This window comes from Rissa tridactyla, chromosome Z, assembly GCF_028500815.1.
Source record: "Rissa tridactyla isolate bRisTri1 chromosome Z, bRisTri1.patW.cur.20221130, whole genome shotgun sequence".
In the NCBI taxonomy this organism is placed as follows: Eukaryota; Metazoa; Chordata; class Aves; order Charadriiformes; family Laridae; genus Rissa; species Rissa tridactyla.
Window position 1 is genome coordinate 31,812,397 of NC_071497.1, and position 24,777 is coordinate 31,837,173.

General features: G+C 39.5%; 1 protein-coding gene across 1 annotated transcript in view; it reads right to left on the reverse strand.

The window, feature by feature from the left end:
• Nucleotides 1-5,085: 5,085 nt before the first annotated feature.
• Nucleotides 5,086-24,777, reverse strand: part of RAD23B (RAD23 homolog B, nucleotide excision repair protein) — a 39,356-nt gene continuing 19,664 nt past the window's right edge. The window contains exons 4-10 of the mRNA XM_054185128.1: nucleotides 23,085-23,332; nucleotides 19,539-19,594; nucleotides 15,605-15,732; nucleotides 10,417-10,540; nucleotides 9,173-9,300; nucleotides 8,592-8,771; nucleotides 5,086-6,705 (exon numbers count right to left, since the gene is read on the reverse strand). Of these exons, the coding sequence (XP_054041103.1) occupies nucleotides 6,592-6,705; nucleotides 8,592-8,771; nucleotides 9,173-9,300; nucleotides 10,417-10,540; nucleotides 15,605-15,732; nucleotides 19,539-19,594; nucleotides 23,085-23,332 (978 nt within the window). The 3' untranslated portion in view covers nucleotides 5,086-6,591. The remainder of the gene's footprint in view (nucleotides 6,706-8,591; nucleotides 8,772-9,172; nucleotides 9,301-10,416; nucleotides 10,541-15,604; nucleotides 15,733-19,538; nucleotides 19,595-23,084; nucleotides 23,333-24,777) is intronic.

The following is a 24,777-nucleotide window of genomic DNA, read 5'->3' on the forward strand; positions in this document are numbered from 1 at the left end:
GAAAACTACGGCATCAGTGTCTTCCATTTCAAAATCTAAACACACTTCTGTGTCTTTCTGATGGCAGAATTCTGCCTATGCACTAGAAGACGCCCCACTAGTCAAAACTATTCTTGCCACACCAGCTTCCAACAGGATATTTCTCTCTTGTAAAAATACCTAAAAATTGCCTTTGACACCTGATGGCAGGAACACCAGATACAGTGCATCAAATGCATGATTTCAACTTCATCCTTGCTTTGCATCAGTTTGCTTAAGTAATGTGACTCTTCCCCAAAAAAGGCTAAGGTCTTATCACTTCATGAATGACCTTCTCAGTTCTCTGCACTTGCATTCTTAGCTTTCAACTCGCCTCCCCTTTAAGCAGTGTAGGATATACATTTCACAAGTGACAGTTGACTCTTTAATAAGCTCACAAAGCAACAGATCCTTTCCAACAACTGAAGCAAAGTGAATTCTGAACAGTATTCAGAACCCTCTTTGCTAGCAGCAGCTGACAAAGCCACCATTAAATGCTATTTACATGCTTCTCCCACAGTCACGCCAAACAGCTGTATTCAGCAATAATAGCCCTCCATTCTGCCATCCTACACGCGAGCAAAATCATCGCTCTTGTTCACGGCAACCTGAGGTTCAGCGTTTTAGGGATGTCGATTTGCCACTGATTTTGAACAGTGACCTAGGCACTGCATGCACACTTTAACCAGGTGTAGAAAATGGTCTTTTGTGTACTTTACCTCCTTAGTATTTGTGTACCAGTGAGCCAGTCACTTCAAATTCTGAGAAATGGGAAGAACAATAAAGCTATGTACTCATTTATCAAGAACTTATGTTCTTACTGCTGCTGAAAAAAAAATACGGCTCTGTAGATTTATAGCCAGGCTTCATATATTCTGATGGTTTCTCACCTTAACCCTGCTGCTCTTCTGAGATTGAGTATTCCCTGTTTTTGTGGCAGCTTCCCACAGGTCACAGTTACAATTTAAGACACGTACTCAAGGGTCACAAATTACATTCACACTCAAGAGGCATAATCCCATCAGAAATAGTTGTCCAAATCAACTTTGCAGCATTGCTCCATTGGTATGCTGCACAACCCTGTCCTTTGCCAAAGGGGAATTTGGTATTTCACATAGAGATACAAATAAAGCAAGCAGCAGTATTACTATGAAACGCACACTTTAGACGGATAACGCATTTTTCTCACTTCAGACAACAAGGGCTCCTGAAGACACTCAAAGGTCTTAACAATGTAACATGAAGCTAGAAACATAAAAATCAAATTACTTTTTTTCTCCACCTTTAAGCAGGAGCACCTCAATGCGGTTAGACCACCCAAAACTACACATTGTCTGTGAGAGATATGCCAAGGTACAAACTGGTTTGTTTCTTTTTATTGTTTTGTAACCTCTTTATCACCTCTCAGTTAGAGCTGGTTTTAGAAGCAAAGTGCTAGACAAAGAGCTATTGGCTGGAGAAGAGAAGGCTCTGGGGAGAACTTATAGCAGCCTTCCAGTACCTAGAGGGGGCCTACAGGAAAGATGGGGAGGGACTCTTTATTAGGGAGTGGAGTGATAGGATGAGGGGTAATGGTTTTAAACTGAAAGAGGGAAGATTTAGATTAGATATTAGGAAGAAATTCTTTACTGTGAGGCACTGGAACAGGTTGCCCAGGGAAGCTGTGGATGCCCCATCCCTGGCAGTGTTCAGGGCCAGGCTGGATGGGGCTTTGCGCAGCCTGGTCTAGTGGGAGATGTCCCTGCCCATGGCAGGGGGGTTGGAACTAGATGATCTTTAAGGTCCCTTCCAACCCAAACCATTCTGTAATTCTATGGTTTCTCTGTCTTTGAAATCTCCTTGAATATAAAGGCTAATCCTGTTCCTAACTTCTCTATCAATATAACTCTTTGTTATTTATACATGCAGAATCCCACCAAAAGTTTGCTCGTTAGCTGACTCTCTGTTAGATCCTACCACACCACTCCATTCCTCGCAACCCTCATACTGTGTAACTTTTTCAGGCATGCACTTTCACAAACACCACTGCCTCTTCCAGATGCAGACTCCTTACTTCAGCCCAACCTCTCTACAGAGGAAATCTCTACCCCAGGTACTCAGCACTCATTGTTTCGTTTCATATCGCACCCAGAAGACTGCCCATTTCCTTATTCAACACCTCAACTACTGCCTCTGAAATCTTGTTCTTCAGCTCTCTTAACAGGAGCTGACAACACTCCCTTTGCAGCTTGCATACTTCCTCTAATAGCGAAGAGAAAAAAAAAAAAAAACGGACATTTAGGGCAATGACAAGGGACTGGGGGAGAGAAGCAGCATGCTTAATTCAAATATATAATGAAAAATATGTACCTGAATTTACAACATTTTGACCAATTCTACAGATACAAACACACAGGCACTTGGGAGACATCCCCCCATTTTTCATCTTTGGTTGTTGCACATTTAGAGCCCAATGCTTCACATTTCATCCTCCTCCTGGGATGGCAAAAAGAGCTGCCTGCTGGAATATCCGGTTACTCCTAGTCTATCACATTTAAAATCACTATCTCAGGCAACAAGAATTTCAAGGATGTTGCTCCTTGCCCTCTGCAGTACACAGTATTTGCATTCATGTGTTGAGTCATATCAAAATAGAAAGGCACCTATTTTGAAAGCAAAAGAAACTTTGCATTCTAGGTCTCTAGGCACAGTTGCATAGGTATACACAACACAAAACCTTCACTTAAGTGCTAATTTTAGCACTAGACTTTCAGCAAATAACGGTATATAGCAGATACTGTTTTACTGGAGTTCACTAAGGAAAACGCCAAAGCAAGGGGATGAAGTGGGGTTATTTTTGCAGACTACTACTACTGCTGAAGAATATGCGTGTGTATTTATTAATTTCACTGCAGTCTGGACAGGAAATGTCACAGATGCTAGTGTCTTCATAAAATGTGCTTTGACTAGAACTGGAGTTAAATTGAGTGTTATTAATACTCATTTTTCTTGCCTAGCCAGTAAGTATTTCCCACTGTCATGAAGGAGGAAAGAAGTTCAGTGCTAACAAGAACCAAGGAGGTTAATGTCCTTTTTTTTTTTCCTCATAGGTCATATATTCTAGGAGAAAATATATAAATACAGCACTGGCACTTGGCAATTAGAAGCCAGCAGCATCAGCTAGAGCCTGAAGCCACAAATTCTAACCATCAGAAATGCTGATCAGTCATGTACCTTGTGGTAATTTAATAATTAAATTATTCCCATACATCATTTCATCCCAGGTGGAAAAAGCCAACTTTTCTGGTTAGTTTACTGAAGTCACAAAATATTATAACTTGTAGCTTCATAACCACATAGCTGTAGTTTCAAAACAATGTTTTTCGAAACACAGTGTGTTGAACACTTCGTTGGCGTCTCAAACCAGGCAAGGAAGATGAACTAAAAACGTTCATGACTAAGATGTTCTTTCTTCACTCCCACCTTAGTGTTTCCATTGAATTATATCATATTTTCAAGTGCAGAAACTCTAGGTTAGTTTTGTATACAGACAGATCTGGTCTTGAAAGAAATCAGCAATAAAAATTTAAATATTAACAATGCCTACCTCCAAATCTCTGCAAAAACAACTGAAACATCCAATGAAACCACAGACTTGCTTACACCATTTGAGGACCTGGCTTTGTGTCTCCCAGTTTCATTCATTCATGTGTATTCCTGAAGTAAAGCTCAATCCTACACTTCCAAATCAGAACGATGTGATTATCTCACATTCCTAAAAAGTTCTCTTAGTGTGGTAACAATAAAGCATATCATCAATCCAGTCTCCTGGTGTTTAGCTAGATTCATAAGAAGATTCTGGACAAGGTTACTGAACCAAAGCATTAAAATGCAGCCGTATAGAGCACATGAGAATAAACAACTATAGAATTAATATGGCTTCACAGTAATTTTTTTTAATCCCAATTAAAAGTGCATCATGAATAGCTTTTCACTAAGCATATACTTTAAAGATTTATAACAAAGGTAAGGAGTCCAGTACCAAAACTTAGGAAGAAATACTTGATTTGCTTAGCTACTGTTCACAAAGTCCTGAGGGGAGACTGCTCCCCAAACCCCTAAGCAATCTGCAGCAAACACGCTGAAAAGCACTCTATGCAGACAATTCCTGGTAGTACTTGGCAGGAAATGAGACACAGCATACCTAGGCAACTTAGGTAACTTGTTCAGGTCATGCTTACCTTCTCAACACAATATGAGGTCTATAGACTCTTCCCTTTTGGCAGCAACTACAAAGACAGAAGTGATTCTCTCTGGCAAGTATCCCACTATTGACTAGATACCAGGTTTTGCTAGCATATAAGGTCAGACACCTGTTGTTCATCAGAAGTCACATAAATACAGTTCCACTGCCAAAAAATGGGAACAGAATTACTAGTAAGGCTTAAACGACAGCAGCTACAAATGCCTCAGTCACTCAGCATACAAAGTTACAAATGACCAAGCTCAACAGCCTTTACTTCAAACACACTTTATAATGAGTAAACATTTCAGAACTGAAATTGGAGGGAGTAGACTGAAACACCGACAGATGTGCTTGCTTTACTCTCCAACCTCCTAGAGAAGGAATGGTTATTTCTGATAGCAGTTTGATCAGTACAGAAGACTCACACAAACTAAAAGCTTTTGTGTTAGTTGGGTGTTAGCTACGCAGTGAAGTACATTCAAGAAGTCCTTGTATCAATTTGGCATTTTTCAAGTACCCGGCAGCCGCTCCTTTTACGGATAACAAATAGCTCCTTTTTGCCAGCAGAGTGTTAAATCAAAAGTCACCTCTTCTAGTTCGTAAATACACTGAGTATCCTATTTAGCTGAAGTCTACTGGCTGTCTCGGGTATTAATGCTAACTTCTCTAAAATGAAAGCATTATGAAAGACTTATTTTCTATTTAGCGATATCACACCTCATACTGACAGATTTGGGTTGTGCTACTGATCACTTCGACGTTATACAGCTACAAAATTTTAAAATAAAGTCTGAACAACGAAAATACACATTATCTGGAAAAGTATCACAGATGCCTAAGGATAGAAAGAAAAAAGCTTTAATACATTTTATTATTTTGTGCAGATAATTATTTAACAGATTACAGTCAAACAATGAAGAAAGAAAATACAAACATTTCAGTCGTTCTCACTCTTTTCTCAAGACACTTGACTTGTACTTTGAGCTTAAGTAGTAATTAAGTAGTTAATCCACTGATACCCAACCTAAGCAGAAAACGATTTTTTAGATGTACCACTGAATTATCAGTATCATTAGTGATACAACAGCTCAGTGCTGTACCAGTAGTAATATTTACTAGTGGTAACACACTTTTGTGAGACACATTTGTAATCCACGTAATTGGTGTACAACAGTAAGAACTCAAAATATCCCCAAGCTCTGTTCAGGAACTGTTGCACACAATAGCTTTCGATTAAACTGGAATTTGTTTTCATTGCTAGGACTGCAAGGATGGGCAAAATTGTCTCTAAAAGTCAATGTATATTAAAAGAAAGATTGCTACATTTTATGATGACAAAGCAAAATAAATGACAAGCAGGTACCAAGAAGTAAGATTCAAAACTCCATAACCAGAACATATTTTCAATAGAAAAGTATGAGTGTAGATTCTTTTGGGCTGGAGTAACTTGATTGTTTGCTTGGTATCTCGAGTTATGAACTTCTCTTCCTCATGAAGTGAAGAAATCCAAAAGTCCTTACTGAACAGAAACAGCTCTATCATTACAATCTATGAAAGAGTAACAGATCAATATCTTCAGATGCTTACAGATTGCTTTTTAAAACTTACTACAACATAACATTGAAGTGAACAGTAATTAGATATCTATCATTTTTCCCAGAAAGATGTAAACAGGATAATAATTTTACGTGTATGTAGATAGCTTCTCAGATCATTTGAGGGGGGCAAAGGAGGAGGTGTTGTTTCTCAATGATCAAGACACTTTTAACTGAAATGGGTCTTCACTTGTAAAAAAGCAGCCAACATTGTTTTAATCCAGCATTAAACAAAATGTTGCGCTTCTTGCACTACTTTAACACACTGAAAAAGCAAAATAACTACCCATATTTTGGCATTCATGTTTACATTTGCTCAGATGCTTTAGATTTCACAAAGCCGCTACCCAGTATTGCCATGAAACACAGATTGTAGAATCTAGGTAGCACAGGCTACTTCCAGTACCAATACTAAGTAGGAAGGAACATGAAGCAGGGCATTACACTAAGTTTCTGGAACTAGTACAGTAAGACCGAAAACCTAGGAAAAGTTAGCCTACAGTTTATAGAAGGAACTAATTATCTGCAGAAGCTGATTTTTGGTTGTATATTATTTTACACTCTGTGATTCCCTCCATCTGCTAATTTAAAGCAGACATACTTGCTGCTTCCTTTGCTTTGTTTCCCATATTCTCTTCTCCTCCCTGCCCCATATACCAAGCATTATGAATATAAGCCCAAATATCCCAGACAACCCAGTGAACAAAGTTAGTGTAATGCACTGGTGTGAGGTGTGAAATAAAAAAGTGTCTCTCAATCTTCATCAGAGTTCTGTTGTAGAAGAAAGTTGGCAGCCAAGTTTTCATTCTTCTCACAAGCAAAATATGCCTGTATCACAAGTCCTTCAGGAAATCCTAATGCCTTTAACTGAAGAAAAGAAAGACATTTATAAAGTACATTTTATATATTAAGCTTCTTGTATGCCTAGTATCTTGAGATGCCGCTTATGCAATTACCACCTTCTTGAAACAAACACTACTGCCTAGCTCAATACAGCCTTTGGTGAGCAAAGAATAAGAAGGTGTTTCCTTTGTCTTTAGTAAACAGAATTCTCACTTGAAAAATTGATTTAATATGTCTAATGAAGCTCCATAAAACATGTCACCTTCCTTTCACTGACACAGTAAGTCACTAAAACAGGGTTGGGTCACAGTAATGTCAGGAAGTAAAGGCACATTGCTGTGCTGCAGAAAACAAACTTAAAACAATGCCCATTCTAAACTATTAATTACACAAATCTCAGGATTGTTAACAAAAGTTGCCTAGAACAAAAGCTCCCAGCCTGCGATCACTAGTAGGAAGTCCAACACATGACGTTAAGCCATACTTTCAATTGTTACAACTGGACTTTCACTTTTAAAAAAAAATTGACTACACATCGCAGCCACAAGAAGTAAGTTGAGAGCAATCTGTTTTTCATAAGTCAAGGAATTAATTAATGTCTGGGACACAATGACAACAGGAGATGGGAATGATAGAGAAGAGATTATTACGGTGCCAAGGCAAATGGGTTTAGCCTGCGCTTAAACACATTCAGCAAATCAATCTTTCTTTTAGCCAAAGGCAAGCACATACAACCATTTGGAGATTTTCTTAAAATCCTCATAGCATCTGCAAGGCATTTTACATAGAGGGCAGGTCAAATCTCTGTGAGAAATTACGTCCTTTTGTCCCTTATCAACCATTCTTAGATTTAATTTCATGCTTACATGGAAGAAGCATAATACAAAAACAGCATGGATGTGTAAGCTGTAATACTAAGACACCCAAATTTTGAAGTGTGTCTTTAATGGAAAGGGGAAGAAGGATACAGGTCTGTGGAGTTTTGGAACAGATTGTAGAGGTAACGCTCTACTGCATAAAATGGTTTTAAAAGAAAATGCAGCAGACTAGAGAGGATGATCTGCGAAGATGGACATGGACAAACGGTTTTATTAGACTAATTTTGTTAATTTTCAATTTCCTTGAGATCTAGAGAATGGACACCTGTATTAAAATTGTTCTTTTCTGATGATCCTGACATAACCTTTTGCTTTGCCCGTTGAAAAACACTGTCTTTGATATACAAAAACACTACCATAGTATGACATAAGTCTTTGCAATTTGTTCTGAGAAAAATCTCAGAGGCAATGCCATCTACGCAAATCTGTATTTAGTCAGTGTTACACACAGTATTTATGAATGCAATATACCGCCCCCAAGTCTATTTTTATGGACATGTTTACCTGTATGTTTGGAAAGCTATAATTAACTAATTCTCATGGACAGACAAATAACTGGGTTAAGTAGCTACTTCAACTAATCTACTTAACTATGAGAACTCTTACTATCTAAGGGCTTTGCAAACAGTGCTCATGCAGACACACCTTTGTACCTGCAAAGCTATCACAGCACAATCTAGAATAGTACTGGTCTGAGGCTTTTGCAAGAGGAATTACTGCCTGAGTTTCCATTCCAGAGGGTAACTCATTCAATCAACAATTATTACAGAGAGCCTCTGATCACTTAAAAGGCTCCGCATCTTCTCAGTAAGACATATTCAAAAGATTTTTAGACTCAATTGCTATAAAGCAAGAAGAGATGTGATTTGAAACAAAGCTACAACAGATATCAAATATAAAATATAAAATATCAAAAATGATGCAGAATTACTAAGCATAAACAAAGTTTAACTTAAGGCATGTCTTAAGCCTGCACCAGAGTCAACATCCTACAGCAACAGCCAAGCAACATTTCAAAGAAGAAAGACTCACCCTTTCTATAGCCTCTTTTTCCTGAGGTGTTACTTGAATGTAGTTCATATGACCACTTCCAGATTCTGCCACTATTCCTCCAGTGCTGACACCATCATCATTGCCACTTAAACCTTGGCGGGACTCTAGAACTGGCTCATTCAACATATGAATAAAATGTTCCTGGTGTTGACTTATTTGCTGTGATGTATGAGAGTATAAAAGAAATAAATATATTGAAATAAAGCATGTCTAAGCCTGCCAACAGGCAAGTTAGAGTATTTATTTTCAGTGAATTAAATAGTCAAAAGAATGTGTAAAAAGTGCATAGAGAAAAATGATTAAATCTAACCATGAGAAATGCAATTTCATGTTTCAGTTCAATTGCAGTGACCCTTCCCTGCTCCTGATGACCTCTGCACCTCCTATAGACTCAGACTCTTTTCTAATGTCATAGAAAATATGTTTCATACAACAATGCTGAAAAGGCAACAACAGAATGTTGTAACTACTATTAACACATCATCCTACTTAACATCAACATATCCCTTTCTTGTAAGGCTAAATCAAAATTAGCAGCATTATTTCGTTTTAGGATTCACCTGCAGTAGTTGAGGATTTTCCTGTCCAATCTGCTGTAGCAATGCTGGTAACAGAGAAGGATTTTGCTGAATAATTTGTCTCATCTGCTGGAACTGAGGCTGATTTCGTAAAAACTCAAGTGGATGCCCTGAAAAATCAATGAGATAACATGGATTTTAAAAAGTTACCAAGATTCTTAATAAAATACGTACCTACACTATAACTGTAGATAGAAACAGGACATGAAAGCCAACTATATGCTTCCTCACACTACTTACTACAGCTTTAAGCAAGAGTTCTTTATTCTATGGTTAAACAATGCACTTTCTTTTCACCCAGCCTTCTCTTAAGATGCAACAGCCTTCTGTCCTTGATCTCCAGGACTTTTCTCGTTATGTCTCATCTCTGAGTAACCTCATTCAGAGACACCTACCCAGACTACCACGTTGTCTCCATGCCTACAACAGAGTTCTCTACCTCCTGCATTAGGTCAGTTCTGCCCTTCTCAAGAGAGTCCTGCCTTCCCATATATCCTATACTGTTAGGTACTGCCTTGAACGCAGCAGTGTCTCAAGTGCTCTGAAATACCCCACTCTCTCTTTATGGATAATGTCATGTGTGCCTGTCACTAGTACCTGTACGTTTAACACCCTGGCCTCTATCAAGGCTAGCATCTTGAACACTGCCTCTGCCACAGCCTAAGACAGACCTCTCCTACTCCTTGGTTATGCTCCTTTCGTGTATTTATTTCCCTTTAAGACAGAGTTCTCCTCAGCAGGCACCAACCACTGTCCCTGTGCTGCACTGCTGACCAAGGAGTCCTAGGTCATGGATAGGTCTCTCAGGTGTTACACCTTATGGTCTTATTGCAGGTTTCTCCCTTGATATTCCAACTTCCAACCAGTAAATGCATTTAGTATAGTCACAGTCGACAGTAGTACACAGAAGCAGGAAGCCAGAGTTTAAGTGAGAGAAAACACAACCCCCTCTGCATTTGTGCTCTTACATTTAAATCCAGAATACTGAATCAAAGGAATTGTGCAAGTTCACGGCATTTTTAGAAACTTTATGATTTATTCCAGATACATCCACATACAACAAGCCATTCGTCCCAAGCAAGTACCACACTTGGAATTTCCATGTTACAGCTCTTACACAATTCACTTTGATCAGTTCACAAGCACCAGGAACTTAAAATTCACTCACGCAGAGAATGCTTAAGTGCATGTGTTTATCACACCCTCCCAAATATAGCCTTTCTTACCTCCTAATGAACTAGTAGTCGTAGGTATAGCTGCTACTGATGCTGACACTGATGAAGACTGAGAGGCACCAGTACTTGCTACTTGAGGAGGTTCAGCTACAGCCTGATTATCTCCAGGTATACCCTAAAGACACAGTTCACATAATTACGTATAGAATGCTAAAAGATATTTGTTTTATTGCATGTATTATTTACTTTTCAGAACGAAGGAAAAAACATTAATGCTTTCACTGCAAATACAAAGCAAGATGCTGTGATAGGTATTCATTTACAACTGGAAGAGAATACTGTGAGAAAAGTAATGTGTTTTTTGACAAGAAAACCATGTGGTTTGCATAGCGTGCATTGCACCAGTTTAAAATTACATTTTACTACACAAATACTTGATTTGAACCCTCTTCTAAGATATTAGATATGAGTGAAAAAGTTAAACTAAAACATACTGTTACAATATGTTATAGTATTATGCAAATAAAGTTAAATTACAGCAACAGAATTGTAGTACACAATGCTAACAGTGAGATTATAGATGCCATAGAATCTGGCAAGAAATTAACATGAGATACAAGAACTGGGCTCTTTGGACCTCTTTCCTTCAAAAAAACAGCGTGACAACTGCCATTTACTGTGTCTTAAGTGTGAAGAGGCCTGTATGTCACCAAATTTTAGCAGCTAAAAAACCAGTTAACTCAGACTTTTTATTTTCCATGTGCAAACAACTTCATATATGAACTAACTGCTCAGGGGGATGAAACTGACAAATCTAAAAAAAAGAACAATTATAGTAAATTAGAATGTGAAGTATACAACTGAGACAGACCTTACTCCATTACCTTTATCCTGCACGGGAATCTTTCAAACTTCACAACCTAACCATGTTTTTCCCACTGTTACTGAACTCCTGCACCAAGTTTATCCTTTCCATCCTCCTCCCTGAAGCCTAGGGACTTCGGCAGCTTGGCATGGGACAGACACCAAGAAAGACTCTTATGTGACTACAAGCCTTGGTGGTACAGGCAAGGGAAGTTGCTTGACAGGAACCCAAAAGAGTTCACTTCACTATTTGCCCCATTAGAGGGTCAGAAGCAGAGAAGCACAGAGGGGTCCCACCTGCAGGGAGGAGCAGATGGGACAGGTGACCCAAAACTGACCAACAGGGTATTCCATCCCATCTGCATCACACTCAGTATAAAAGCTGAGGGATCAAAGGGGCAAGGGGCTCGCTCTCTTTCTTCAATGGCCGACGTGTGAGGAGGACCCTGTCTGTTCGTCTGCCTTTGATCCCGATCCGAGCATTCCTGACTCTAGTTCCAGAATTCAGCTCCTGTCCATCACTGACTCCAGTCTGCGACTGTCCCTGTGTCTGCTGGTGACACAATTGTCATCCTGGGAGCTGGATACGGTTTTGTATACATTGTATACTTTTTAAAAATTTTTATTATTCTATTATTATTTACTATTTCCTTATTTATTATTATTTTCATTAAAGTAGTTTAGTTCTTTTTCTAAATTTGTAAATCTACTTATCTCTTCCTCTCGTCTCTTTGGAGAGGTGGTGGGGTAGGGCCATCTGTCGTTCTGATTGGCCAATCCGGCCAAAACCACAACACAGTGCCTTACAGAGGACTGCTTAAATACCTTTTCCCATCACATCAGTCATTTCTAGGAACCTAAGTGTCACGTAGGAACTTGGGTTAATCTTATGCCCCGACCAACCAGCGTATGCTTGTTTAAACCTTGTTTGCTCTTGAATAGAAGCACTATGGAAACTAGTCCAACCAAATTTATGTAGACATGATTCATCATCTTGAACATCATCTTAACTCTTAAATACAAGCTTGAAGTATCACTCTCCAAATAACCAAGACTGTGTACAATTGTAATCAGATGAGACTAGGGAGGTGTATGCACCTTGTTTACACAGCAATACAACAGAATAAAGCATGATATCAACTCACATACAATTAATTTTGAATGGAAACATTGCTTGGACCACAAAAAGTCCATTTTTGCCTTATGGTGGACTAAACAATATGGTGGATTAAGCAATAAAATTACTGTTTAATTGAGCACCAGAACAGTTTTTAGCTGACATTGTTCTCCACAGAGTAATAATCGCATCAGGCCCAGCACCAGGAATGTAGACATTTAGAACAGAATAGTTCCAAGCTGGCAGGGATCTATAACGATCATCCAGTCCAACTTCCTGAGCAGTCCAGGGCTGATCAAAACCTAAAGCCTGTTATTAGAGCCATTGTATAAATGCCTCTAAAGCATTGACAACCCTTGGGCAATGACCACCTCTCTAGGAAGCCTGTTGCAGCATTTGACCACCCTCACAGTAAAGAAACGGTCCCTAAAAATTTCGATACTAACAAGCTGCAACCAATTGTCTGGTTGTTGGAGGAAAGACAGCTAATATGGTCTCTAAGAGCAAGACTGTTCCTCCCCACTCCCTTTTCCAGCAGGAAGAGGAGGAATCATAAAATGGTTCCGGTTGGAAGGGACCTTAAAGATCATCTAGTTCCAAACCCTCTGCCATGGGCAAAGAGAACTCCCACTAGACCAGGCTGCTCAAAGCCCCATCCAGCCTGGTCTTGAACACTTCCAGGGATGGGGCATCCAAAACTTCTCTGGGCAACCTGTGCCAGTGCCTCACCACCCTCACATAAAGAATTTCTTCCCAATAGCCAATCTAAATCTCCTCTCTTTCAGTTTGAAACCATTACCCCTTGTCCTATCATTACACTCCCTGATAAAGAGTCCCTCCCCATCCTTCCTGTAGGCCCCCTTCAGGTACTGGAAGGCCACTATAAGGTCTCCCCGGAGCCTTCTCTTCTCCAGGCTGAACAACCCCAACTCTCTCAGCCTGTCCTCATAGCACAGATGCTCCAGTCCTTTGATCATCTTCGTGACCCTCTGCTGGACCCACTCCACCAGGTCCATGTCCTTCTTGTGCTGAGGGTTCCAGAGCTGGACATAGTACTCCAGGTGGAGTCTCACCACAGCAGAGTAGAGGGGAAGAATCACCTCTCTCGATCTGCTGGCCACTGTTCTTTTGATGCAGCCCAGGATGCAGTTGCTTTTCTGGGCTGCAAGTGCTCATGATGTTGAGATTCTCGTCTACCAACATGCCCAAGTCCTCCTCAGGGCTGCTCTCAAGCCATTCTCTGCCCAAACTGTATTTGTGCCTGGGATTGCCATGACCCAGGGGCAGGACCTTGCACTTGGCCTGGCTGAACTTCATGAATTTCGCAGGCACCCACCTCACAAGCCTGTCAAGGTCCCTCTGGATGGCATCCCTTCCCTCCAGTGTGTCAACTGTGCCACACAGCTTGGTGTTGTCAGCAAACTTGCTGAGGGTGCACTCAATCCCACTGTCCACGTTGCCAACAAAGATGTTGCACAGCACTGGTCCTAGTACTGACCCCTGAGGAATGCCACTCATCACCGGTTTCCATGTGGACATTGAGCCATTGACTGCAACCCTCTGAGTGCAGCCATCTAGCCAGTTCCTTATCCACCGAGTGGTCCATCCATCAAATCCTTGCTTTTCCAATTTAGAGACCACGATATCATGCAGTGCAGTGTCAAACGCTTTGCATAAGTCCAGGCAGATGATGTTGGTTGCTCTCCCCTTATCTACCAATGCTGTGGCAACACCACAGAAGGCCACCAAATTTTTCAGGCATGATTTGCCTTTGGTGAAGCCATGTTGGCTGTCACCAATCACCTCCTTATTTTCCATGTGCCTTAGCAGAGATTCCAGGAGGATCTGCTCCATGATCTTGCCAGGCACAGAAGTGAGACTGAGCAGTCTGTAGTTCCCTGATATTCTCAGTGAAGGATAACGTGAAACAGTAAGGGACCAGCTCATATAACAGAAGGACCCGTTTTCAACACAGAACCTACTGAAGGAGTAGAAATGAACTGCTCAGACCAGTCAGACTTAATCTATTTGGCAAACGTGGCGTGTCTAGAACTCCATTGTAGGGCTGCTGTTTCTATTCGTGACTTCCTGAACAGAAATAAGCTAGAGCAGGGAAATACTAGATTGAGTGCACAAGCATTGCACATTGTACATGATTGGCACAGGCACAGCAAGCCCAACACTTACAGGAGGCACTGGATTTATGGTACATGTACAGATTAAATGAACAGTAAAATCAACATTTTTAAGGCATAAAAAACCAAACGTTTGAGATTCGAGACTTATGGCAAATAGATGGGAGCACTACTGCATTCGTCCTTAGGGCAGACAGTATTGATCACCTTTCATTTACACAACACTAGATGAGAACTGAACTTTTTCATGTACTCAAAATATCTGTTGTCTGTTTAAAAACTGGCTTCAATGTTTTAACAAAGTTGAGACTTGAAACAAGGAAAAACAACATCAGGGAAAAAATGGTATGCTAGAAAACTAACTGTACTGGAAATACTGATTAAGCAACAGGGTCCCAGACAGATTCTCTGGTGGTTACAATTCACCTGTCAGATTAAGGTATACAATTAAAAGTTATCCAAAAACCCCCTAAAACAACTCACAAGATTTCCATTAAAGTGAAGCTACTCTTCTGTTTCCTCTCACACCAATTAAGTTCATTTCAACCTTCAAAATACATTTGTCAAATGAGAAATTGTTCCTTCTTCAAAACACTGCTTAAATTAAAACACCAGTTAAATTAACCACATTTCAAAAAACTCTGAAATCTTTCTGTTTGGAAAGTATTATTAGAAACACTGTGCATTATTAGTAGAAACAATGATCTGGAACCTAAAAAAATGCCCTTGCGATGTTATAGATGCTAATACAAAAATAAAGCTACGCTGCCACTAAGATGTGACACAAAATCATTCCTTGAGCCAGCCACTGGCAGTTAAAACTATCACTGTAACTGGACATACTTTACATACATATCTATACAAATCAACAAAGAATAAAAGCAAAGAAGCGATAGAAGTAGTTTGGGATGACTTCAGTATTTCCTGTAACACGTAACCTTCAAAATCCAATTCTCAGACTTCCAGATGCTCTGCTTAGAGATGTAGCTCCTCTATGAACATGCATTACTCTCATTGGTTGGACAATATTCAAAATAACAAGTAAATGAAAGTTAAAGTTAGTCTTTAGTGAGGACAAAAGAAAAAGTGAAAGAACAAGGTGTAGGTAAAATAAGCTGCTCACCATTAAAAGGTATTCCACCGCTCTGTCAGGATTGTTGAAGCTGGCTCTCAGCGCCGCAATTACTTGTTCTTGTTCATAGCCCATTGACATGATCTCAGTCACCATATTCTCATAGGACTGGCCTGTCACTAGAAGTAACATGACCACCATTTTAAGGGAATAAGGGGGAAAAAAAAAAGCACAAAAAAGTTTCAATGGATAAATTTAATTTCTATCCAAATTTTAGTCATTCATTGAAGAATAAAGAATAGCTCCTATTAAACTTGCCACAGTTCTGTTGCTTTAACTCCAAATATATTGTGGTGGTTTCATTATGCATTTGACTGGAAAAATAGAGGGTAATGAACACAATGAAAACTTCTATTGAAAAAAGCAGCACTTGTGATACTTCTGTACTTGTAATTGCAATAATATCCCCTCTTTTGCTTTCATCTAAAGTCAAGGGCATCCTCACAGCTAATATTCAATTCCTGATGTAATCAAGAAAAGTCTCCTGCTGTGTAAGTTTGGAAATTAAACTTTCTAGGCAGAAATCTGCCTGTCAAACTGTTAGCCATCAAGGTTTTTCCCAGTAAAGCCTTCACTCTATGCTATGGTTAAGCAGGTTACAGATAGTGATGACCAAGTTACAACTGTATGTTGCTACATGCTGGTGATGATTATCAAAGTCATTTAATCAATTTAACTTAGACCAACTCAAGTCAGAGAGAAGACTTAAAGTTACATCTAGGGAAGGCACTCAAGACCTCAATGAGGGTTCAGGAAAACAAGTTATCTCATTTAATTCATGTATATTTGACTAGACATCCATCACATCAAATCCCCCACCTTTTACAGCATAAATGGACTAAAACTGGCCCTCCCCTGCAGCCATCAAGACAAAAGGGCACACACATTATATGTGGAGCAATTTAAGGACAACTGATCACTACACTAATGGCATCATAGGGAAAATGATCTCTTTTCATAATCTATTTTATTTCCCTTCCTTAAAAGCAGACAGCAGGTTTAACAATTCAAAAAAATAACTATTCCATTATAAATTGTAACTGGGCAACATCTTAAAGGTTATCTGCATGTAAAAACAGAAAAAAACCCAAAACCAAACCCAAGCATTAGAATACCATCTCCTTCCTTGGAAAAAGGTATTCCTGATCTCAGTGGAATCCTACCACTGACTCTGTAACACTAGGAAGTTAGTGGCAGGAGAGTTAAATCATTAACAGTCACCATAGAAACCAACAGATTAAAAAAAGTAGAGGAAACAAATACTGCTAGAGCTACTCTGTTAAGACAAGTAAGTCACAATTAAAAGAACCAATGAAAATACCAAGTTTTGTTTCCCTAGGGAGAAGGAGTTTAGCTCAAGCCAACATTAACACAACCACATTGCTTGATTTTTAAAGAATGCTTCTAAATAATCAGTGGATGTATGACTGAGGGCAATATACACAAGAAGAAATAATAAAACAACCGCAGCCCAAGGATAGTTGTGCTTTATGTGTAAGATAAATCCTTGACTAATTTGCGTATTTATTTGTTCAGGCTTCAAAATAATAGTGCCAACCTGAGTTTAAGGAATAGTAAAATCATGTCTTCATATACAACTACAAGATCAATCGTTTTACATCTAACTTTATTTTTTCAAAGACATAAACAAAATCACCTAAACTTCATTTTAAAGATACTGTTCACAGAAACAAAAAAGCCAAGCCAACCGTTGTCCCAACACAGTGATTTGCTAAACTTACTGCTCTACACAGCACTAGTTTACCCTTACTGTTGCTAACAAACTAATCAAGGTAAACAGCAGACAGAACACCTTTTGATCTAATTAACTACTAGTTAAACATTTCTATAGTGTTCTTTCAATATAAGCTAGGTAGAGACCAGAACAGTATGAAAGATTTGATTCAGAAGAAAAAGATGCAAGAACATCGACTTGCTCTGGACAGACTGCTACATAAGCCATCATTAAAAGCCAAAGAAGGAAACAGAATTACTGCGAATTTGGGCACATGTACTCCACGTACAGTCTACTTACACAAGTCATGCAAATGCAAGAACCAAGAACAGTAATTCAGGAATTGCACACCAGCAATGTCACGATAGAGAGTCAGGGCTATCTCTACATAGCGCTACTGGGAATGTTTACGAAGTCAATGCTGAACTGATTCTGCTCTTTGCTTTTGTCTTTCAAGTAACATTTTAAAGACGGATTAACTTTCAAATCCAGTTCATCACACTCCCCAGAATAACTCTTGTCCCATGCCCTAAAGAAAGGTTGGGCTGCTCCAGTGAAAGATATTGGTTGCACAGGAACTGCAAGACGTGCAGATCTTCATGTAGCACACAAAGCCACATTGGATTTCAGTCAGCGTATCTAACTGAAAACAAAAGCAATTCAGTAGAAACCAATCCCTGTTTTTAAAGTTAAGTCAATTATCTTCACACAATGCAAATGAAAACCCACAGTAAGAACATGCCTAGTATCCTACTTAGGATGTAAAAACACACTACATTAATTTGTGCAAGCAAATTCCTTTCAAGACAGTTTCTAAAGAAAAAGAACCACAGAGTTCATGCCTATTGCCTTTGAAAATTTTTTGGCATATAACCCTTGCAGTATGCTTGCCCAGGAAATTACACTCCATATTTCCAAACTGTGAGGGACACTTGGGTTTACTCAACCAGATACCACGCCAAGAACTTTCATACAAAATGGGTAGTGAGGTGATGCTCTCCTGCCACATTCAAAGGAGATTATTTTTTTAAAATTCTGAATATAACTGAATCAACACCACCGGCTTAATTAAACTTGTTGGTCATTACTGTTAACATGAGTATTTGTGATGAACACGTCTCAGTCACTAAGGTGTAATGAATGGTTAATTAAGCCTGCAGCACTTTTGGTAGCAGCAGTCATTCAAAAAAATCTAACAGAACTCGACTGGTCGTCTCCTACAGTATCTATCAGCTATATCAGCTCACACATTTCTTTAAACAGTATGTCATGACATAAGACCTAAGCTGGCTAGCACCATTACACATAAAACATTACTACTGCTCCTAAATCACCCAGGCTGCTTAATCACCACACCTGCCTCCAATATATCCACACACCCCTACACAAAAATGTAAGTGAAACTCTTTAACTTTTGGTACCAAGCTGCAGCTTAATGTTTACAGACATAAAACAAAATAAAAAACTCACTTCCCCTTTATTTCTGTGCCTTAATTTGCTATCCTCTATAAAAAAAATCCCCTCCAAAAATTGAAGTAGGAGTAAGGCGCTGTGGTTTTGCCTAAGTAATTTCCTACTACCAGAATCAGTGTTAAGTGAGGGTCAGAACTTCCTACTGTTTTTACCCTGTTTATTCCACTCCACTCCGCAACGGGAGAGAAACAAAAACGTTTAAGCTGTGAAAAGAAAAGTGATTTCACTGTAAGTATATGGAGGCATTCATTCCCCAGCCCGGATAGCAGCAGATTTGGAGAATTTATCTAATCTAAATGTGTCAAAAGACAGTACTGTTAAAGCTGTAACACGTGAATAATAAAGGCAGCCATTTTATCAGAGCTGCACACTGGGAAGTAAAGGTGGAAAGAAAAGTGTATACATATTTATGTCTCGTCTTCTATCCAAGACACTTCAAACTGAATAGTCAGAAGAGAAACTAAGGCAAACGGGGGGAAAAAACAGGAATGATAAGGATCTTCCTTTTACACAATAAAAATATATGAAGTGAAATATTCTTCAGTAAAGAAGTTCTTGATGCTGGTTTTAAGATACCAACTTCACGTCTTAGAGAAGAGTACTTTGATTATAACTTTAACAATGACAGATACAGAAGAGAATGTCAACATCTGCTAATCCGTCATTTGTTTCTGCTGCACCAAAATAACGTCTACATTAAAAAAACACTCCACTTACCAAGTGCACTTATAGCATCCTCAAAAAGATTTGATCGAGATGTATCACCTGTTGTACTGTAAGATGAAGACAAGTGCAATGGTAATTACAAAACTTTGGAAAACTTTCTGTTTTTCAAAAACAGCAGCAGCAGCTGTAACTCTTAATAGCCCCTTTTGTTTCTAAAAAACCAACAAAGCTTTCCAAAGACTCTCTTTTGATCTTATAGTGAGACCAGATTTTACAAACTTTCAATGCTACCGTTTTTAACACAAGGCAAACCTTCCCCCATACCCCCCAATAGTTTGGCTGTTGCCCATGTGCTCAGGGATTAGCCATCTGGTTGCTTGAATGCTTTAAAAGGTGGGAAGCAGTCTCACTAACTGCTTCCCCATAATCACTGGTTTGACCTCAATAAGGACCCAAGGAGGTCAGTGGTAAGCACTTATTAAAATCTCAGTATCCTGCTTTCCCAGGAATATAAATTGGTAACATTTGCAATTACTCCATCTCAAGTTATCAAAGCTGTTAAATTACAGGATTAAAGGTTCACCTCCACGAACACCAAGGAACACAGAGGCACAACACCAGAGAAACGCCAGTTAACTCAGACAGAGGCAAGGGTGCCCCTTTCCTGGCTCCTCCCAGGGATGCCATGTAAAGCATCAGACCCTTGGTCTCAGGGTGATGCCCCTGATGGGTCAATGGGAGAGGGTCTCCAGGCCTCCTTACAGACCAAGGGTGTTACTGCCTATATGGTGGTATGACCTACATGGGCTGCCAGGAAAAAGCGTTTGGGGATTGTGCAAGACTTATTATAGGATATCTAGGGGAAGAACCCAAGGCAGGGAAAAGAAGCATCAAGGCACCCTGCAGATGAAAAGCATGGGTAAAGAGAGTGAAAAGAGAAGAAAAAGGGCCACTCACATGCAAACAGCACTTGCCTGGCCATGCCCTGCACCTGATCACCAGTCTATCCTGGCTTCTAATTAAATTTATTTTCTAATTATTTTTCATGCTGATAGGTCTCTCTATTCTACATGCATGTGTGTGTATGGAAGTCTACGTGCTCACAACTGGACAGGGAAGCATGAGTCACTGGGATCCACGTGTCTGCAGTGCCAAAAACTGCAAAGACCAGACATTGTTGAAGACTCAGTGCCAGCAACTGGAGAAGGGGCCACCGGGGTCCACATGCCCGGGCTGTTGGCAACTGAAGAGACTAGACTGCATGCATACTCTGTGTGGATGCATACGCTGACATGTGTGCAATCACCAGCACGCACCAAGTTTGACTACAGTGAGCAGGGTAAGATGCTTGAGAGCCAGGTATTGAATGGCTGTAAGTCAGAGTCAGCTGCTGGAGAGACCAGAGGGTCTGAGAGAGGAGCTACTGGAAAGACTGTAACATCTGGGGATCTGCTACTGGCAAGGTAAAGGCTTCAACCAGCTAGTGGAGAGACCTGTTCATATGTCCATGGATGAGGCAACTGGGAGACCAGGGGATCTAGGGATCTAGCTATCAGGTTCAATGCATGTCTACAGCCAGTTCCTGGAAGGATCTTCAATGTGTAACATGTGTATCCGTGCAATGGGAATCTGAGCATCAGCAACTGGAACAGGGTTTCAGGGCTCAGGCAGTCACACGCCCCAGTACCAAAAACTTGGGAGACTGGGAGATCTAGGAGCCAGCTATCAGAATAGGCTGTCTAAGCCCAGCTACTGGAGAAATCCATATTGTTGATTTGCATGTTTGTACATATGTATTTTGCACTAATGGGCTTTGCCCTGAGTAGCCAGAGGGAAACAGGATGAGACTGCTGGAGGTGTATGGTTGCTTGAGTGCTGTTTTCTCCCTGACTGTGTTGACATAGGCAGCCAGCCATATATATATGTATCTATATATATATAAGTACATACATATTGTGTGTATGTACTGGGAATATATGTTCAATATTGATGCTTGATAGGCCCATGGACATGGAGCTGCAGCCACCTCGCACGTATCAGGCTATAAGAGTTGGCAACTTCTATCATCAAGTGAAAGATCATCAGATTAATTTGAATCAGTTTTCAGAAGATGCCACTTAAAATCTAACAAGGCATTTACAGCAATGCATTTTCTTATGTAAAAAAAAAAATCTGTTCCAACAAGAATGTTTCACTGGTGTATATCACTAGTAAGATTTACAACTAAAAAAAGATCAAAGGCAAAACAGGACACCAGCTTGCCTGGCCACGGCTTGATAAATCTTTGCCAGCCTTAGTAAATTAGCTTCTAAAGCAAATCAGAAACAAGCAGTACTCACTGAAATCAAGGCAGGTGGTAACTACAGTGTATTTGTTAAATTATTCTCTTGCTTCCTGTTAAGTATGTACACTGAGGCTCCTTTACTACAGTTTTAAACCTGGAAAGTACTGTTTCAGTATCGAAGATTTAATCTAATCTTTGAATGTACCGCACAAACTGAGCAGCAACCCCCCCCAACCATTAACATTAAAAAAGTTATTTGATTCATAAATGAAGCTTCATTTGTATTCCACTTTAAAAAGATGTCCATTTCTCAGAATTGCAAAATTAAATCATAAGTTAGGGTATTTAGTGCAAGAAATTTGTGATGACATTTTCAAGATACGAGGCAATTTCAAGTTTTGTTTCCTTATCATCAAGTCAATATTTGATAGTGTTTAAACATAACCACTTCAAAAATGTATGTCTTGTGCACCAGTATTCCCATAAATAACACACAAATAACTGAAAACCAGTGTATGAAAAATGAAGACTTGATGTTATGCAGCACTTCAAGGGCCATTAAATTACAGTTAACAACATTTTTATCCTATGCAATACTTCATCAACTTAAAAGTGAGCAAAAAAAGGCCACAGTATACAACAGGGATGAAACTTCTAACTTCCATTTGATTTTCTTAAATGTAAAGAATTGAGGTTAAAAGCTATCCCAACTCCCACAGCTATCTGCAGATGGGCCAAGGAGCATTCAGAACAATTAAGCTTGTAGCTTTGAGACATTACATGATTAAGAGCAATACTATATCCTACATTTTGGAAGAAAAAGTTCTTTCTGGAAATGAAGAGACTCTTACAGCAATAAAGAACTTATGGTTCAAATCCAACCAACATGATACAAAACACAACCAGAGGTCTAGAGGGATGTGTCCTGTCCTGCTCATAAAGTCTTTAAGAGCTTTGTGAACAGTAGATTCCCCAAGTAGGTGAATATCCTTAGTCTGAAAAGATACTTGGTGCCACAGTAACTCTGAAATGCCTAATGGAGCACAAGTCCTGTGTCATTAACTCTCCACTCCATATGTTTAGTCCCAAGACCACAATTCCCACAGGGGAAGGTGTAAGCGAGGAGGGGCACTTCTTGCCATCAGTAATGTTATACTTGAGCCACAGACTGAAGTGACAGTTAAGAAAGAAGAAAAATTATGTAGAACAGAGAAAATGACTGGACTAACACTGTAATGGAAAATTCAACTTAAAATCAAACCTAGAAGCAACAGAAACGGACAGGAAAGCCATTTTTGGAGGCTCATTGATACCTGTCAGTTGATGATGGGCTGACAGTAGCCGGTGCCTCAGGTGGTTTTTCTGCTGGGTTCTCTTCTTCAGGAGCACTCACAGGTGTAGATTCACAAGCAACTACATCTGGGGCTGGTGGTGGAGGGACAGGAGCTGGCACAGGGGCAGCAGCAGGGATTGGTGCTGTAGCTGGTGCGGGAGCTGCGGTTGTCGAGCTCGCAGCAGTAGTAGCATCTGACTGCTGAGTGGCTCCAGCGGCTGCTTTGGGCTGTAGGAGGACAACAGAATTCAGACACAGCACAAAGCTCCTAAATCCATGCTTTCTATAGTCAACATATTGATTGAGTTCTGTTAAGACCACTTGTGTTTGGCACTGCTGCTTCAACTTCAAGCATAACATTAAATCTATAATGTCTTTTATTGCATTTAAACAGGCAACTGATATAGTGTCACTAAAGTACTTATTTAGACACCTCAGCAGTCACGCTATTTGAGTATGAAGTGAAATGCAAAGATAAGATCTAAATATTTATAGACCACAATACTCTGAAATGTGAAAACAATCTTGAGTTTTACAAAAGCACATTTTTCAGAAGAAACTAAAACAGCTGTCAAAAGACATCTGACATGCACAACAAGCATAAGGTTTTCTCACCACTCAAATTTGGTAAAAAGTGATAAAGACAGATATCACATTTCATTATGAATGCTATTTGCTGGAAAATGAGATGCTAAAAAATTTAAACTTAACCTGCAACAAGTTTTACTTATGCACTCTTTACATGCAAAGAACTACATAAATAACATTTCACATACTTGAGTTCTGTAGTGAGCACCAAAAATTCAGCAGAATCAAGGACTACCAAATCTATGGCAACAAATTCAGAATGGGTAATACCTGTATATAATTGTGATTTAACCTTCAAATCTCTATTGGAAACATGAATTTTGCTTGGATGCAGTATTAATCCCACTATATAGAAACTACACTTTCCAGCTGAGGGATGGAATTACAGTTTCGAAAGCTGTATCACTGTAGCCCTTTACCTTCAAATATCCTTAAGGATTGACAAGGCTGATCCCCATCTCCGCCTTACCAAGAGAAATAGCTGAGCTTAAACAAACACAACTACTTATTCTAGGTGAATCACTTTCAGACAATGTTTGCTTAAACTAGGAAAAATGTATTTCCTCTTTTTGTCTGAAAGGAAAGGAGAGGTTAAGAATGAATAGTTTGCAACATAACAGGCACAATAAAGAACATTTTAAGAAGCATTCGAGGAAAAATACTGAAACACATCTGAGTATCAGACAAAGTCAGCAGCTGTGCTTATGTGACAGGGCGTGTCTTATCCAGAAAAGAATCAAGGAAAGGGAAACTGAGCTTAAAGACTCAGCAAAAAGGTCGTAACACTGAAGAAATGCCTAACCCCGAAACACAGGTCCTTTAATATAAGAAGGTATAGTACTTAGTAGTTCTTCATGCAGGTCTGTGTTTCTTCTGCTATAAACAAAATTAAAGCTGTACTCTGAAATCCCATCTGCACGTATTTTCTTGTATTGATAAATGCCTCTTCTCCAGGCAAACCACGGACTAGAATGCTGTTTGTTCAGGAAGACAGCAATAACAGTTATGTTCAAACAGAGAATCTTATGAGCCAATTCCAGATAGAAGTGAAGGGCGACTGAATATAGGTTTTCTTTGTCAGAAGG